Source organism: Taeniopygia guttata, chromosome Z (assembly GCF_048771995.1).
Source record: "Taeniopygia guttata chromosome Z, bTaeGut7.mat, whole genome shotgun sequence".
Classification (NCBI taxonomy): domain Eukaryota; kingdom Metazoa; phylum Chordata; class Aves; order Passeriformes; family Estrildidae; genus Taeniopygia; species Taeniopygia guttata.
The window spans coordinates 31,648,873-31,667,268 of NC_133063.1; the positions used below are offsets into that span (position 1 = coordinate 31,648,873).

The 18,396-nt window shown below is 37.2% G+C and overlaps 1 protein-coding gene across 15 annotated transcripts in view; it reads right to left on the minus strand.

Annotated features, from left to right (window-relative positions):
- Nucleotides 1–2: 2 nt before the first annotated feature.
- LVRN (laeverin) overlaps nt 3–18,396 on the minus strand; it is a 36,769-nt gene continuing 18,375 nt past the window's right edge. Inside the window, exons 11-21 of one of the 15 annotated variants that reach the window (XM_072922426.1) lie at nt 17,560–17,636; nt 15,591–15,730; nt 13,335–13,390; nt 11,969–12,122; nt 11,010–11,104; nt 10,219–10,326; nt 6,348–6,518; nt 4,730–4,870; nt 2,789–2,864; nt 2,284–2,445; nt 1,875–2,111 (exon numbers count right to left, since the gene is read on the minus strand). In XM_072922426.1, the coding sequence (XP_072778527.1) occupies nt 2,326–2,445; nt 2,789–2,864; nt 4,730–4,870; nt 6,348–6,518; nt 10,219–10,326; nt 11,010–11,104; nt 11,969–12,122; nt 13,335–13,390; nt 15,591–15,730; nt 17,560–17,636 (1,138 nt within the window). In that variant the 3' untranslated portion in view covers nt 1,875–2,111; nt 2,284–2,325. Of the gene's footprint in view, nt 2,112–2,283; nt 2,446–2,788; nt 2,865–4,729; nt 4,871–6,347; nt 6,519–8,516; nt 10,446–11,009; nt 11,105–11,968; nt 12,123–13,334; nt 13,391–15,590; nt 15,731–17,559; nt 17,637–18,396 lie in introns of those variants that run through there. The other 14 variants (XM_032744188.3, XM_072922428.1, XM_072922427.1 and 11 more) reach the window with 14 other exon arrangements.

An 18,396-nucleotide genomic window follows, 5' to 3' on the forward strand; every position in this document is an offset into this window, starting at 1 on the left:
ACTTTAGTCAGGAGCTTTTATTTGAAAATAACTTCTTATTTTGAATTCTTCTAGTAAGTTTTACACATTGGCAGTTCAAATTAAAACTTTTGTTCAGTAGGATGAAGAAAAAAGTGACAAAAGCATGAAAGACTGATTAGTAAGGGAGTGCGTTTGCTCACAATTGGAGAGAAATGGTTTGAACCTGCTGGGCACAGGGTGAAGTTATGGGAAGTTTCTTAAGCTTTACTTAACCCACATGATGAGATATACAGTGCCAGTGATTAACTAGTGGAAATCATAGAAAATGCTGAAGCAAAACAACTTCAGTACTGGTACAGGTTCCCCAAGAAGGCTGTGGATTTCCCATCCTTTCAGGTGTTCAAGACCAGGCTGGACAGTGCTTTGAGCAACCCAAGCTGGTGGAAGGTGTCCCATGCCATGACAGGGGCATTGGAAGTACATAATCTTTAATATCCCTTACAAACCATCCTATAGATTCTATCATAAAACCCCTGTAATTCACCACAGCCTTGACCACTTCCCCTGCTTTCTCAGTCAAGTAGAAGAAGACTTACAAGAATATATGCAATTTTCATTGGTATTATCCTTAACTAGATGAAATGCTAAGAGGTCAATTATTTCCAGCAAAAACTTGTGTCAGCAGCTGGTAATTCCCATACAGTTAGGGGCTTCTCAAGTAGTCTCAAAATAGTTTGAATTTTTCTTTGCAGTCATGGAGAGCAGAGGAAATTCAGTGTGGTCATCATGGCAGCGTTTTTCCTAAATGTATTTAGGGGGCACCAGTGAAAAATTATTTGTATTAACATGTCTGGAATTTATTCTTGTCTCGTCATGGAGCAGTATTTTAATTTATTTTGTCTCCTGCATTCCCACATAACAGTGTTTCCTGATCCATAAGTTGTTAACTGATCACTGGCACTGTAATCTTGCCACAATACTGTTACTCTACAAATAATTATTTGCATGGACTGGGGATCCCATGCTTTTTCTTATGTACAAGTTAATACAGTTTGCTAATACTATTGGATATTCTGCATGTCACCTCCAAATAATCAAGGTGACTAATGTTGTATCTAAAGCAAAGGAGTTGGAGTCTATGATTCTGATGGGTCCCTTCTAACTCAGCGTATTCAGTGATTCTATGATCAGTGAGCACCTCAGTGCAATTAGAACAGTGATGTTCCAGAAGAGTTAGTTTAGATTAGTTGCACACATGGACAAAATGACCTTCAGATGTCATCTCCTAGATAAGTTTTATCCAAAGATAATCCAGTTCACACACTCCAAGACCATCCTGAGGGCTGAAGCATGCTAAATGGAGACAACCACCAGGGTCTCTTGAAAAGCAATTAAACAAAATGAAGACACATTAAGTACAGATCTGCTGAGAAAAAAACAAAGTTTGAATGACAAGGCATTAATTTATTAATTAAAATTAAAATCTGAGGATTCTTTAGTCCTTTCCTCCATACTTGTCTGAAGTAGTTCTGAAGCTTATGTTTCACAGAACTGTTCTAAATTATCGTCCTCTTTGCAATTTAAAAACATAGAAGTGGAGACAGACAGGTTATAGATCACTGTACAAATGAAATAAAACAGAATATAAACTTTTTCAGCTTCCTTGTGCTTTTTTTTTTGCCACAAATATGCAGCACACGTTTCATTTGGATATTCAGAAGAAAACCCCCAAAGGATTCAAGACTGTATCTATATGTTAGATTATTATTAGCAATGCATTCCTAACACCTCTTTCAGGAGGAAATTATTTTAGATATAAGATGCAAATATGTTTATAATATCTTTTCCTAAATCCTTGATTTCTTTGTGAATAGTTTTATCCAGACTTTACACTGGAAAGACAACCACAGGACTAAAAATGTGCTTTACCTTTAATTACAGCTTATAATGAATACTAATATGATAGTGAATGATATATAATACACTGGAAATAGTGTTCCAAATCAATCGTCTATGTTTTTATCTAACCAGCTGGCAATTTTAATTAGTAGTTTTCTCCTTTCAATATTTTCAAGTTTTGCAGATTCCAGTAGCATAGTAATAGCCTCTCTCTCATCCTCTTCCAAAGTAGCATTATAAAAAACCTGCAACTGAAGAAATAAACACATGAGCTTAATTCACAATTAACTTCACTTGTGGCAAGCAACTGTGTGCCTGACAGATGCTTCAGACAGAAGTGCACAGAAAAGGTGCAGATGACAGAGACTAAAGAGGAGGTGGGGCAAGGTTACTGATTTACACTTATGTGGGAAAGCTCCTTACATATCAAGAATGTGCCCTTTTTCTGTTCCTCTAAAAATCCTTTCAAATGCAGCCAACTTCACTGGTACTGGTAGTACCACACTGTCTAGGACTAGTTGGGTAGAAGAATCCTCTTTTTCTGCTTGTTCTACAATCACAGAACAAGAAATCTTTCTCACCAGTCTAGTAGGCAAAAGACAAGAGAGGAGTGCAGAATAGTAAATAAATATTTGGGGGAAGCAGTGATTGAACAATATAAGGGATTAAACAGATGTTAGTATGACAACATAACAGGCCAGCCACCCAAATGTTGGTACATTTTCAGTAGGTATCATGGCAGACGTTGTCTCTACAGACAGATTTCATAGAGAAAATGAGACAGTTTTGATAGAATTTGTGGGGGCTCTGCTCAAAACTTTAAGTTTCATGTTTAAAGAACATGTTTTTGTTCTTTAAGAACAAAAGAACAAAAACTTGTATTTACAAACTGGCCATGAAGTTGAGACTAAATGCTTCTCTAGTTTACCTCTTGGATCTGTACATCTGTTTTGACAAATCTTCCCATGGCTTTTAGTACATCATGCAATAATTCATGCCCATATCTGTAAAATTGAGATAAAGGTCCTTCAAATAGCACATTAGGAAATATACTAAATTTCATCGCATTTGAAAATACTTACACTATTTAGTGATTATTTACTATGCTGTATTGTATTGTGTTTTAATGGTTTCAAGTTTCTGTATCTGTTTTGCACTGGTTTGTTCTTGTACCCCTTATTTTCCCCACCAGTTCTGCCCCAAGCTACCCTTTTTCCTTAAATGTTAATCCCCTTCTCCTCCTCCTATGCCATTCACCTTCTCCCCGCCTATGCACCCCTGAAAAGTGCTGTGTCATTCCCCTGTCCCTTCCCTGGTGCCTTGTCCATCACTCGATTCCCCATCCCACTTCTCCAGAACCTTCTACCCTGGGCATCAAGTGACTGAGCGAGGACCAGTGGTCCCTCCTCTGGATTCCCCCTATTGGTCCGTGTATTTCTCTGTTCGCCCACCTTCCACCCCCGTAAAACCCCTCATTAATTGTTGGGTGCTCTCAGCTGTTGGATTCCCTGAGGTGAGGAGCTCCAGGAGCCCCTTAATAATAAACCTTGGCCTGTTACCCCAGCCCTGAGTTGGCCTCTTCTTCTCCTCTTTGGACATTGCCTCTCCTCCACACCAGGGCTGACAGCGTCAGTGCTCAGCCCCAGCTGCTCCCAAACCTCCTGAGGCACACGGGAGTGTCCCCTGCAGCCAACTGTGCCAGGGCTGGTTGGGCAAAGCCAGGAGGCTTCAGGTGGGCAATGCTGCAAATACCATCTAAGCTGAAGTTTGCAACTATGGACTCTTTTCCCTCTTTTAAAGAACTACCATTAATATTCAATTTAGACATTTGAGCTGCATGAAATACAATAATAACCCTTCAATTTCATTTCCTAGAAGCATCTGGTATTTGTACTTTGGTAATATGAATTCTTTGCATGAAACAGATAATCTCTCTGAGGCCATACAGCCAAACTGAGCTAAAAAGACTAAGCAGTAATGTGTCTAACAAACTGGCGCTCCTGTTGCTATTGTGAGGGTAGCAAATAAATAAAGACTTGCACTATTCTTTTAGTTTGAAAATAAGGGAGCAATTTCCCAACAAATTTCTCATAAATTTAAAACACAGAAAAGCTCTGTAAGAGCACAAGTTGATATGACACAAATCTGCTGCAACTTGCCTTTTCTAGTGCTAGAAATAATTTACACATTTGAATGCTCCTAAATGGCTGATTTTGCTTCTGGATCACAATGACCTCCTCTGCCATCAAAAGCAGCTGGAATGTACTCTTGTCAGCAGCCTGCTGCTTTTCACAATTTCCAAGGAGAGAGGGAATCTTCAAACAAACATCAGAATACTTGCTTTGCTTAAAACAGATAGCCCAAGCTCACCTGCAGTTTACCTATAGCAGTTCAGGGGGGCTGGCAATAGGTTTAAGAGTTAAGTCAGGGAATAACACTGCAGTTGGTCCTAGCAGCTCTTGCATGTCTGCATGCTGTAATACCCCATCTCTTCATACTCTCTTTGGAAAAGAGGTGGGGGTTTTACTTCAGCATTTTACACCCACAATTTACACTATTTTCTTGTAAAATCCTAGTGGATAAACCCACTTCTAAATCAGAATTCCCAGGAGTACTTAGAAGTACAGAAAAACTCATGAACAGAGTAATTTTTAAAGTCTTTTGTGTTTGATGAACTATTTTTAAATCTAATTTAAACCCTGATCAGAGTTCAATCTTCTGAAAACTCTGTTCTGTATACTTAATTGAATCAGTCATTACAAATAGCCATCTCTGAAAGGAAAATCTGCACCTGAATTTTACAGCTCAAACATAGAGGAAGAAGCCAAAGAGCCACAAAAATTAAAGGAAGCCAAAACTTGTTGCTTACCCTTGACTTAAAAGTGACCAATTTTCCGTAACAAATTCCCAGGCTATACGGTGCCCAATATCCTTAGTCACTACATGTGAGATGATGACTGAAGTACAATTGGAAGAAAATAATGTGTCACTGAGTCCATATTGCAAGTATCTGTTAGAAAAGCAGGAAAGAAATGAACCCGTCACTTGCTGTTTTACAATGAAAATATACAATATTGCAATCTGGAAATACAATCCAGTTCACAAAAATTTCTACCTCAACAAATATCAGCATGTGAAGGTTATACCAAAGCTGGTGTCACTCTGAGCTGTGTATTCAGCTCGAGTTTTATCCTCAACATTTGTTCTTGCACACTGACTGTTCACTTAATAAAGTGAGGGTGCAGAATATCAAATGGACATAGATGTGTTTCTTATCTTTGCACCAGAAAGACAACTGCTCCTACCAGACAATCCTGTGGAAAGGCAGACTGCTTTTCACCTTCCGGCAATTCACTTCACTGTGACTCATATGAAGCTTACAGAGTATACCAGCAGTGAGACACTTTTACACAAAAACAACCTGTTCATAAGGTCCCCTGCAGCGAGGCTCAATTAGAAGATTTTTTCATAAGGACTAAGTATCTTCAAATTATGTCAGTGGCACTGAATGCCTGAACATCTTGAAAGGTAGTTATTCTCTTTGTTGCCTCAGTGTTTTACCTTGGATGCTCCTACTTCCAAATGAATCCTTTTAGAGTTATTTTCTCTGCTCCTTTACAGGTAGAGTAGTTGAGTTGATTTCTCCCCTTTGCATGCCACCACTATGCTTAACATAATGAACATAATTGTGAAGGCCAGGGAAAGATATCTTAACATTCTTCACCCCAAAGCACTCTCTGCATGGCATTTCAAAAAACAGGTTGGTTTGTCAGCTACTGCAGTACATGGAGGAGGAAGCTCATCACAACCCCCTGATTTATCATGGAATGGTGCTAGCCTGTTCTAAAAAAAAGGCAATAGGATCATAGGAAATTAGTTTAGCTGGTTGGCATCTCTTTGCAACATTTCTTATCTTACTCTCAGTCATATTTTTCTGTCTTCCCAAATGACCACCACACTAGAACAGGTGGCTGGAAGGACTATGATGTTACTTCCACACCTTTAGACCCATGGAGTTTATGTGAATGTTTGGATGATATCACTGCCAAAATTCCACCCCTTAACAAATGCTTTAGGTAATACACACATGACTAATTAAAGAATTTAACATCTTTTTACTGACAAAGATACAAAGCCAGTAAAAGAAAATAAACACAGTGTTACAAACTATGTTCTGGAAACTTTTGGACAAGACTCTTCAATATATGTCTTAACTTTTTGGTTGGCCCACATGGAGTGAGGACTTAAGACCTGATGACCTGTATGTTGTATTTGCAGAATGTTTGTTTATTTGTGTTTCTCTCATTTTTCATACTTGCTCCCTAACAAAACTCTTTAAAACACTACCAGTTGTTGACAAGACACATGCTTCTGTGGCAGGCAAACCTCTACCAGCTTTGCACAGTAAAATTTTTTTTTTTTATTATTTACTATTGTATTGCAATTTACTTCTACATACAATAAAGATATACTTTATTCAAGGTCACCTGTAAAGTAACCATGACTCTTTGGCACAACTCATGGCATAGAGCAGGATGTCTTCATCTTCCTCAACAGAGTCAGTATGGTTGTACATTTCCCATGCAAAATTCCATTCTTTATCACTTCCCACTGCAACACCATAGCAGCAGATTGTTCTTCTAATTAAAAAGGGGATTCTGCAAGACAAAATACACTTTAAAGGTACTGTACTGTTGTAGAGGCAAGCCCTATTAATGCGTAACTGAAATAAAATGTTTATTTACAGTTAAATGATACACAACAGTGCAAATATAAAATAGTAGTGAAAATAAATATAGGAAATCTCATTGTTTTATCTTTAATTTAAGCATTTAAAAAGCATGCAGTTTAAAGGAAACCAAAAACCCCAGAATTTTTAGAGCAATTTAGAGGAATTGGACCAGACTATTTTGTGTACATACAGTGTCAATGCCACTGTTCTCCATCACAACCTAGGAAATGGATCACATCATTAAATATGCATCATTCCAGACAAGCCTTTTCTAAGTTTCTACAGTGAATGCACCCAGTAGGAAAAGCCATTTGCAGCACAGAAGGAAACAGAAGGGACATTTTTCCATGCAACAGGCAGCCTCCTATTACTCCCACCCCAGGGAAGAGTCCTCAACATAGCAGTGAATTTCATAACAGAAACTAAATGCAAGCATTACCAGTATAATGCTCCATATGCAAAGGCTGAACAGGAAATTTTTCCTATAACAATGATGTGTCCCTGACATTAAGATGTTGTAAACAATTTTCAGTGATAGCAGTATTCTGCTATGCAGGCTATCTGAAAACAGTTTCAATTAATTTTGGACTAATTCCCTACAGAAGAATGGGTGTCATTTCTATAAGCGAAACGTTTGACTTCCCTATGTCATACTGTTAGTCTGCTTATTATTACATTAAGCCAAGGTTGTAAGTCAAGGTGTAAAAATTGCCCTCTCTTTGATCAGGAGATACACTTAGAAAAACAGTTAAGTTTCTGGTCAGAAAAGCCATTCTTCAGCCCAAAACTGGGCCTGAAGAATGAAAAATTTAAATTCAAATTTAAATACAATTTGAGAAAAAATCCTGAGTTTCAGCAGACTATCCTAGAGAAAGTAAGGCTGATGCCAACAGAGTTAGTCAGTCAGGAGGAAGGATAAATTACATCAATCTTTAGAGTACAAGGTAGAGAAAAAAAAGTTACAAATTTTGGAAACAAAAGACTAATAGGAAAGAGTGAGAGAATGGGGTGTTTTACATGACAGACATCCCTGGTTAGTAAAAAGACAAGATACAGGGATTTTGGTAGTTCTGTTGCAGATGGGGTATTTTACTGTCATGCTAACAGAAAGTGTAGGCATGTCCTATATTTACTTTAAGAAATAGTTTAGATTCATTTACCTAGATATTTGCTGGGACATAAGGGATTTACCACCAAGAATGACATGTAGAGTAGTTATGTCAGGCTAAAGTATTGCCCTGTGAGGAATCCTTCTCTAACAGATCTGAGTTACAGGGTCTAGTAATTTGTTTCATAATCTTTTCATAATGTTGCAGTAACAGGTCATAGTAAGGTAACAATGGGGTAAAGTTATTTTGGCCAAATACGGCTATTTATTTTACTACTGAAGCTGCTCCAGTAGTTGCAAGAAAATGTTTGTTAACAAGTGTAAAGTTGTGTGTGAATAGACAAGCTTTGCATATCATTTGGCTGCAGCTCTGATGTGCAACATTTGAGGCAGGCTGGATGGGCAGCTTACTATGGGGCAATGGTTTGCTGGCTGGTGGCATCTCTGGTGGCCCTGAAGTGGTTTATGTTGTGTACTTCTCAGAGGGTGTCCAGTATGGTCCAAAAAGGGACTTTGGGGCTTGAGGTTATTTTAAGTGACTTATTCATCTTGATGGTTTTCCTGGGCCTGCCAGGATCCCTCATTTCTGGATCTTGGGGAAGATACAAAAACCTGCTGAATAAAATAACCTCACAGGTTATTTTACTTTTTTTTTTTTTTTTTTTTTTTTTTGGGGAACCAGAAATAGCATGGTGATTTCTTAACTTTTGAGAGTAGCAGCAGTGAACCTTTAGTAAAAAAGTAAAATGGACTGAAATACTGTCCCTCCCCCAAGGCTACTTTCCTTCTTTGAAAAGACAAGCCAGTAAGAGCATCTAAGAGAATACATTTATTTAGCAAGCTTCACTACACTCCTGTAATGAAAAAAGAGTAAAACTGAGAAACTGGCTGGGGATTACAGCTCTAGTTATTACCATGAAAGAGATAAATATGCACTGTATTAAGTCCAGTTATGGTCTGTCAGGAACAATTTGGAAATGTTCAGCTGAAAGTTGATCACTCAATCTGAAACAGAAATGTATTACTTCATTCCACAGATGTGAGAATCCTTCTGGGTTCCACCTGTGGCAAAACAGCTGTTATGAATTTGCTCTCAGCATGGAGAACATAAGAGCATCTAAAGGGATTTGTCTGTGAAATATGGGTCAGAAGTGTATTGTGCCTATTTCCTTTCCTATGCAGCACATGTAAAATCTTTTCATTAATTGCATGGGAACAGTGATACATCACTTGAAACCTAAGAAGTGTCCTACCTTCTGTGGGGTTTTCTCCTTAAAACATGATAATTTTTCAATTATTTAATGACAATTAATTTACCAAATTCAGAGTTTCATTTTTTTTTCCACACATATAGACCAATAAAATCCATTTGAGCTTTTCCCAGTGCCAAGAAGGACAGCACAAATAATATTCTTCATCAAATTCAAAACTCAATCAGCTAATATATTTCACAGACTTTTCAGCCATTCAGGTCAAGCAAGGTATGTTGTATTCCATCACCTCAAATGTTATTAGTAGGGAAAGATGACTGTTTTGAAAAAAGACTGACAATTCAGGACATGATTATTGCTTTTAATGTGGAATTGCAAGTATATTCTCTCTAGAATGGAACAAAATGTATGTAGGCTATTTAAACTTTCCAGTCTAACAGCAAAACTCAGTTTGGCTTTTATGAGGATGATCACTATGAATTTATTTAGAAAACTCAAATACAATAGTACAAGTTCAGTTTACTTAGCCAACTACATGTATCAACATATATCAAATAAAAACAAAATACTTATCACAACTACAACAAATAAAAATAAACTTTAAATATTCACTCACCGGTGCCAACACTATTTGACTATTGCATAGAAAGACATCAAAAGAAAGAGGAAGAAAAAGAATAAGAATTTCAATACATTGTAGTTTTTTTTTAATGATGCAGTGGTTGAATACAGAAAGTCTCTTCCTGGTAGAGTCCAGAGTCCATTCTCACAGACGAGACCCCTGACCACTAGGCACCAGTACCAGCACAAGGACTGACAGCAGTTCCCAGCATCTCTTTATGTGAACACAGGACATGCAAGGCACTTTGATGAGCTCACCATGGGCAGATGGCTGTATCATGCAAACATCACTCAGTATTGTTAAGAGAAGCTTAAAAGCTGAGTTGGTGTGCATAAAAACCCCAAGGCTGTACTACAGCAAATGGACTGGGCCATATGGGATATTAGCAGTCACAGGAGGTTCACCAGTTACATAGCTAACAGTTTTTGGTCTTCATGGCAAAATCTCTATCCTCCAGCCTGTGAAGTCTATGTAAAAAGCAGCAATTATGAAATCATAATAAAGTTGGGATTTGGGGAGGAGGAGGAGGTGGGGCAGACATAGTTGTCTTAAATTCTGCCATTCTGTCAAGAAATAAGGGCTGTGTACAGGAACATTTCTCATTCTGCCTCCCCCTTGTAACAGCCTTTTAACTTTCCACCTCCCTTAGACATGCACACCTCTAAGAGCAGATCACCGTTCTTACTTGTACTCAGGGTTGTCCCTCCACTTAGCATACAGTTCAGATGAGAGGTCCAAACAGTCTTGGAGGCCCAGCCAGCACGCTGTTGCCAAGAGTTTTTCCAAATACACTCTTGAGGGGAAGTTAAAACAGTAAGAATGAAAGATATGCATACCACATTTGGAGTACTTGATCTGTGCCTGACCACCACAGTTTCAGAACATGACGCCATTAACCCACAAGAACCTCTCCTAGGAATAATTGAGTTTTAATAAAATAATTAAACAAACAATAATGGTCCCGAGACATTAATATTAGTGGATATTAGTGAGGCAACCAATGTACTATATTTTTTGTAAGTTTTTTGTGTGGTTTATAGCCCTTTTGGAAGCTTTAAGGTAATGGCTGTGTCTCATCCAAATTATTCTGACATTTAAGCCTTTAGCTGCAGTGGCCTTGCAAAATGAAATATTTTAAAGTTTTAGTAATTGACTCAAAAATCATATCTTGACTTCATTGCTGTCAGTTTTTCTTCACTTAGCAGCAGCCTGTTGAGCCTGTTCTCTGACAAACGAGAGCTACCACTATGATCCTTAAATTATCATCCTTTATGCTCCTGTCCTGATACTGCAGTTGCACTGGAGGTGTCGTCATAAAGAATACACACTTAAAGGACCATAAAATCACAATTCATTTATGTTCACATTAGTTAGAGAATTATTCCTGTGTGTTGTATTTAAATTTACATGAGCAAATTGCAACATATCAAATCCAGTCACATCAGAAAAAACTTTTAAGAAAAGCAGGATACTTACTGAGCAAAATAGTCATCTTCCAAAGCATCAACATTTTGACGAATAAAACCTGCATAATAATGGTATATTGGCAACATTCTCTTTAAAAGGTATTTCTTTTAAAAGAAGGGAAAGAAAAAATACTTTCATTTAGATGCAAGTTTTTATTTTCCTTATTTACTCAGATTTATCCTAAACATTTATCACTATTAATGTCCTGAAAACACAGAAAGTTAAATTAAACTGAGTTTACAATGCAATATACCTGTACTTCAAATCAAACTGGCAGATTACCATTTCACATCACTCGGACCTTTGAACTTACTATAAAAGACAACAAATTCTCAGAGAAACAGGAAAAATCCCTTCTCAATAGGAAATACTTTGTTCTTCTCACTTATTTTAACATACCTTTATTTTTTAGAGCTTAAGAGAGCTAATACTGGGGGACTTCAAACATAAGTGGAATCTTCAAATAGACATCAAGGAAATAAATGTGACAGTAGTATCTCAGGTGAGTCAAATATAGGAGAGAATAATTTCATTTAGTATCTAAACACTGTTCCTTCTTTCTCTCCATGAAAGTGAATGGAAAGCACAGACCACAAATACACCACATACCTTTTATACATAGCAGTGTTGGTCTTTTCAATTACTACTGACTGATAGTTCTGTTTTCCAAATTCACCATTTCAAAAAAACCAAGGATGAAGCTTAATGTAAAGAATGTGCATGTATTTCTGCTTTTCAATAAGAAACAGCTCAAGATTCAATGAGACTTATCATTGACTAATATGCATAACTAAGTACCTACTCCTATTTTAAAAAAATCAAAACTTGATAAAATCATGCAAAAGGAATGACAAACACTGTGACTCATCATAGCCACAAGTACATTATTAAGAATTTAAAAAGCATTAATTTTAGACTGACATATTTTCATAGTCTAATATCTTTAGTAACTAACAAAATGGTCATACCTTTAAAAGTGGATATACTTCATGGTTCTTCAGTGTACTTTCTAAATTGTCAGGTATTAGGTTTAACAATACCACATTCCATATGAAGAGCTCATCTTCTCTGGCAAGGTATTTAGTTAGTTCAAGTGCTGTTTCAATTGGAACATATCCAAAGCTATGTAAAAAAAAAAAAAAAGAAAAAAAAAAACAGAAAAAAACCAAACCAAAACAAAAAACCCCACACATTTTAGCATACTCATTCACATTTACCACCTACCGCACATATCTATTTATTTATGGAACAGGCAATAAAACATCAGGATACTGTGTGGAAAGTAACCTAGAAAAGGCACTGGAAAAAATAAAGGAAATATAAATGAATGGTGATTTTAGGAGCTGAACTCTCGAAACATTTATTAAGGAACACTGTGCTGCTATCAAAGCAATAGGCTAGTCATGGCAGTAAGCATGGCAATATGCACTCTGTATCTACTTGGGGCTGCAGGATATGGTACAAACACATTGATAGCATGTGTCTGTCCCCCTGTAACAAAATTAAGAAAAAAAGTACTGTTTTAGTTATAATACTTTAGTTATAAAACTTTATTTTTATTGTGAAACAACTTATTGTCGTTACATGTTCTTTTGTGGAATATGTAAAAGTCAAACCATTTAATTCAGATGCACACTATTTGTAGTAATAATTACTTCATCATGGCATTTCTGTCCCTCAGTGTGGAATAAGCATGGAATTCATTTTTTCACAACAAAATTCCAATTCAAGCCCCTCGACTCCAGAACTTCCTCCTGTCAGAGTTACTTCCACAGGCCCTAAAGCAGGGCAGTGTGCTTTGGCCACCTCATTCCTGAGGTCCCTCATTGCAGGGACACCTTCATCATAGGTGTCTGATGCTTTTGTTTCCTCTGGTACATGTGAGGCACAGACACACTTAGTGCTTCTCAGCTCCCTACAACTCTGCTGACCTCTTTAGTACCACAGACCTGAACAACCAAGTCATGACTCAACAACAGAAATTAAAGAGGTTTTGAGAGATGCAGTACCGCACAGGTGAGATAACCCAGAATAAATGAAGGAAGATCCAGAATCTTCATTTGGAATATTTTTTTTCCATTAAATACAGGGTAATTCCTAAAGCAATCATGGTAGTGCCACTATTTAAAATAATTTCCTTGGAGCTGGAACAAAAGAAATTTTGACTCACTCAGCACTGGCAAAAGAAGGGATTAAATATCTCCCCCACCATTTTGTCAAAGCAGTTATTCTTAGGACCCACACATGGGTAGGAATGAAGGAAGCAGAAGTGGAAATCTTGAGTGCAATCATATTGTTTAATCAATTTCTGTAACATATTGGAAACATACTTACTCTGCCAATGCAAAAACATCATCTATCAGCTGGAACCTGCTGACAGCGGGAATAGCCTGCAGAAAGCATTCATGTTGTGTTAGTTGGTATCAACTTGTCATTAAGAATTTACAAAAAGCTTTGTGATGTTTCAGAAGGATCCCTAACAAGTTTTCTAACTCAAAACAGCCTACAAAACATTGAGAAATGGATCCTGAATTTTAAACTGAAATTATTTATGTGCTTTAGGAGATATGTGCTATACACAGAGCTACATAATATAGTTATATATTATATTGTATATAAATATGTAAGTACCATACATACCAGAGAATTTAAAGACACCTCTTACTTGCATGCTGTAATTGAAATTAAAACATGTAAATGCCACATTTCTTAAAAATGTCCTAGTTACAAAATTTTGGTACATTTTTTTCTTTTGAGGTTTAAATACAGAATCTGTACTTGGTGCAGAGTGGTGTGTTTATCACTACCATGAAATAAATGACTGAGGCACAGTCATGGGTGTATCTTTGCTTATATGCATGTATCTCATGCTCTTGTGGCAGGACTGCTGTCCTCCTTGTCTCCTCCCTGTTCCATGCCCCTGCAGTTTGGTCACTGCTTGAGCAAACATTCCCTCTGACAGCTGGAGCATAAAGCAGGACAGAAATGCTGAAAGCAGACAGAAGTCAGGTGGCTTGGGTTGATACCCACCAGGCAGGAACATGACGCTGGATGGAAACTACATGTTCTTGCTCCACCTCTGGATACCAAGAAATATTATATACAGCATGACCACAAGGAACAGATGGTTTTGCACAACTGCTACCAAGAACACTTCCCACCAGGAAGCGTTACCACAAAGAACAGACAATTTGACCACAATGCCACCCAAGGCACTTTGCACAGTTGTAGTTAATAAGGCATAGAATGCACCCTGATCTTGTACATGACTGAGGATTGTGAGAACTTGACACAAAATTGTAGGCACAGATCAATGTGTCTGTCCTCCTCATCCTTCCCAGAAAGGATGCTTTATGATAAGACTTGCATCCTTGGCCATGCTGAATGTTTTCACTCAAGAAATTAGGCTTGTGATTGCAGTCCAATTGTTAGTGCTATCAATAGTTGTTCTGCAGTTAATGCACTTGTCACCATCAAACCAAAATAACTATTTTGTTGTCTTTAATAATCCATGCTACTTGTGAACCTGTCTTGTTTGAATGTGACCAAACCTATAGTTAATAGACTATTCCTGCACCTGCGGTCTGGCCCAGAGTTACGTTTTTGCAACTCTGTATGGTGCCAAAAAAATGGCTCCAAATCAGTACACACCAAACATCTTGAAGAATCTGAATCTTGTAGATTTGCCCTGAAAGAAAGAAGCTTAGAAGAAATGAAGCCACTGTGCTGTAGGAAGGTTTAATGTGCTCTGATCAGCCTTGTGTCCAGACTTTCTAGAGAAAGATTGCACTGATTACTATTACGTCAAAAGGTTACATTTTCTCACTTTTGTTACCAAAACCAATGAGCTGACACTACTACTGCAGCCTCTGACTCACTGTAGGATTAGGCAACACTGAAACCATGCAACCCCATATAGAGTCACATTTGTTCTGTACCACTTTCACCTTCAGTTCAGCTATGGCAAGTCAAAGGTGGGATGAAGTCTATTCTAAATAAGTGTCTACAGAGGACTGAAAGAGAATTGATTGGAACTTCTAGGAAAATTATCCACAAAAATCCAAAACCAAAAAAACCTCCAAACAAATCCACAAAACACCAATCAACCAACCAACCAACCAAAAACCCACCAAAAAAAAGTCAGGGTTTTTTCCTTGTTTTTTTGTTTGTTTGTTTGTTTGTTTGTTTGTTTGTTTTTTAATTCCACAGACAGAAAACTGAGGTTTGACAAAACATGGAAATAAACTTTCTCAAAAATTTTCCTTCTTTATGATTGTTTTATACCAGCTGGGGCTCAAATCCTGTATTTCTACTGAAAGCTCCTTGAGCCAGATTTAAAGACAACAGAAGAACCACAAGCTAGTAACACAAATTTGAAGAAAAAATACCATGTAAAGTTTTTTTTTCATGCTTATCTGAAACTGTTCAGGCCTGTCATCTTCCACTACAAAAAGCCAGTGACTTTAGTGGTGCAATGGTGAGTTTGTCATTATTCCAAGGTTTCATCAATGTGAATCCAGGTAAAATCTGCATGAAAAAATATATGGAAAGAGTTTGCTCATAAGCTTGAGAAAACAAAAATCATCTTACCTTTGGGTCATTTTCAAGCAACTGTGCTAATCTCTTCAAGTTTAATTGGTCATAGTTCACTCTGTAGTATCCACTTAAATTTACATTTAGCAAGATCCAGTCATATTCTGACTCTGATACTTGCATTTCAGGAAACATCTCTGTAAAGTGACATTAGAACATATAATTTTGTTTTCCATGCACTGCTTCTTTTGAATTTACAAACAATGGACTTGGTGCTCCTCTGAGATATGAGACACAAGTTTGAGGCTGGACTCAAAAAGAATCCCTCAAAAGCTCAGTGGAATTGAGATCTCTGCTCTGCACAGCAGGATGACTTCAACAAGCCAATTCCCCATGTACTGAGCACCTTGAGATTTTAAGGAGTAGGCTGAATATCTATTCTGCTCCAGCCCTTTTAGCTTAAAGGCAACTGTGAGAGTTCAGAAAGTTTACCCTGAGAACAAACTCTCAGGATAAGGTAAAATATCTTCCCACACCTGTTTTAGGGCAAGGACTCACAGCACACCTGCTGCTCCCAGATCCAAAACACAGTGCTCAGCACCTCACAGAAGAACTGACCACCTACCAGTATTCAGATAAATGCAGATCAAGGAAAAAAACCCCAAAACCTATTAAGTTTCATCAAGAGACAAGTAATTGAAACTGCTTATTTTAAAGAAGATAGTCCCATAATCCTTTTGAGTTGCATCACTCACTAACAGCTTCCTCCTGCAGTCCATCTCACTACTTATTCAGATGTTCTCGCCTGATTGACTGCTCCTGAGAGCCTACTGTGCTTTGAAGGAACCAGTGCAGCCTTGAAGGCTCTAAGCTGCCTCATCAGAAGAGTATTTTGTTTTCACATCCTGATTTGAGAGGGCAAACTCTGTTAGAACAGTAAGTCAATACTGGTGAGTAATCTACACCCATCAGTGCTTTACTCTGAACAGAGGACTCAGACTCCAGTGTTTAGACAGAGCAAGTACTGCAAGATTCATCCCATGTTCAGATAAATATACATGCATTTTTTCTTATTTGCCTGTCTGTATACAGTCGAATTAATGATCACTCAAGCTATCTTACTGCCTAAAAAAGAGGGGAAGTAACTTTTAAGCCCCGCAAACCAAGGGTGGAGACTGCAGTACGCACAGCATATTGAAGATTTGCTCTTAAGCGTTCCACTGCATTAGTCTCTGCATCTTCTTGTAAGTCATCTAAAACCTGATGCATGCCTGACTTGCCAAAGCAAAATGATTGCCCCATTTTAATGATTATACTTCTTCTTTCTCAAAAAAAAATATAAAAAGCTATCAGAAAGCACTGAGTTCAGGAAGAACTGAATTTTTAATTTGGTTGGAGATGCCCATAAAATCACTTTCTATTATAAGACTTTAATACTTGAAAAATCCTACTATTTTGATAATTTTAAATTTAATTTGCATAAACAAATTAAATTATGTCAAAACCATTAATTTTTTTGTTATTACAGATAATAATGTGTAACAATCTTTGGGTCACTTTCCAAAGCCAGTGTTATTTTTTTCAGTCTTCTATCTACTACTTGAGCTGGTAATTTTCTGGTATTTCACAGCTGAGATCCTGACTATGTTCAAAAGCTGTCATTAACCTCAATAAGATCTGTTGAGGGAAGAATATTACAGAAGCATGAGGATCTAAAGGTTTGGATTTGTGTAAAAAAATGTAAAATCAAAATTTCTGTGGAAATCTCTACCCATAAAATGTGTTGTACCATATTATTAAAATCTCAAGCTTATACTTAAGTTTGATGCAACATAGAAAAGAACATTATAGCGACCTAATTGAAAATCTACCACTATTTTGTAGCACAAAATCATTACAAGAGATAAACAGAGACATTTCTGTATTAAAGTTTTATCTCCCTATTCAATTCAAATACTTTTAAAAAAGACTTTGGAGTGTTCTCATCACTTTGGTTTTAGAATGTGCAAAGAAATACATTACTTACTGATGCTTTTATCTAGCCAAGTTAAGGGTTGTGATGATCCATTTCTCATCCAAGCAATAGGAACAATCCAGGTGTTACTTAATAAATAAAAGGACTTGATTAAAATTCTTATAGTTAAAAATCTCTCTTAGCTGATGCTAAACTACAGTGCAGATTAGTTCCATTTTACAAGAATCCCCCTCTACCTTTTATCCTCTCTGATGCATGCAACTTTATCAAATAATGGTACTTCTGCTGGGTCAGCATTTATCTTCTCCAAAAGGGAGCTTTAGCATGGCTTTAAAAAGAATATTGTTCAGTGCTAGGTATTTCAATATCACTGTCTTTTGTGCTGTCTTTCCTTCTCCAGGTAGTAATTTTATTCTCCCCACTTATTACACTTCACCTTATTTCTGGAGACCTTAAAGCTACTTTTCAGAAGCATATCTACCAAAAAAAGGTCCCAAGAAAGCAATACAACTGTCTTCCCAACAACTGTAATTTCTTTTCTGAGGGAATGTAAAGCTCCTTTCTGGTAAAAGAGATGAAAGCTTCAAACGCCTGAAAAATTCTGTAGTACGGGTCCTGGGCTTTCTTACATTCACATGATAATTTGTGCTTGCTAACTGTACAGGACTTCACATTTGTGACTTGTAATGCCTTATCTGAGCTAACCAAGAATATTGAATGAACTAATGCTTTACAGTTCCTGGAGAATAGGAGCAAAGGAAACCCTGTGGCTCTTGTCAACATTCCTTTTGTCTGTTTGTATTACCAGCAATAATTTTCAAGAAAAAACTGGTTTGGATTTTGCTCTTCTTTGCACTTATTCATCTCATGGGCTGCATCCATACACCC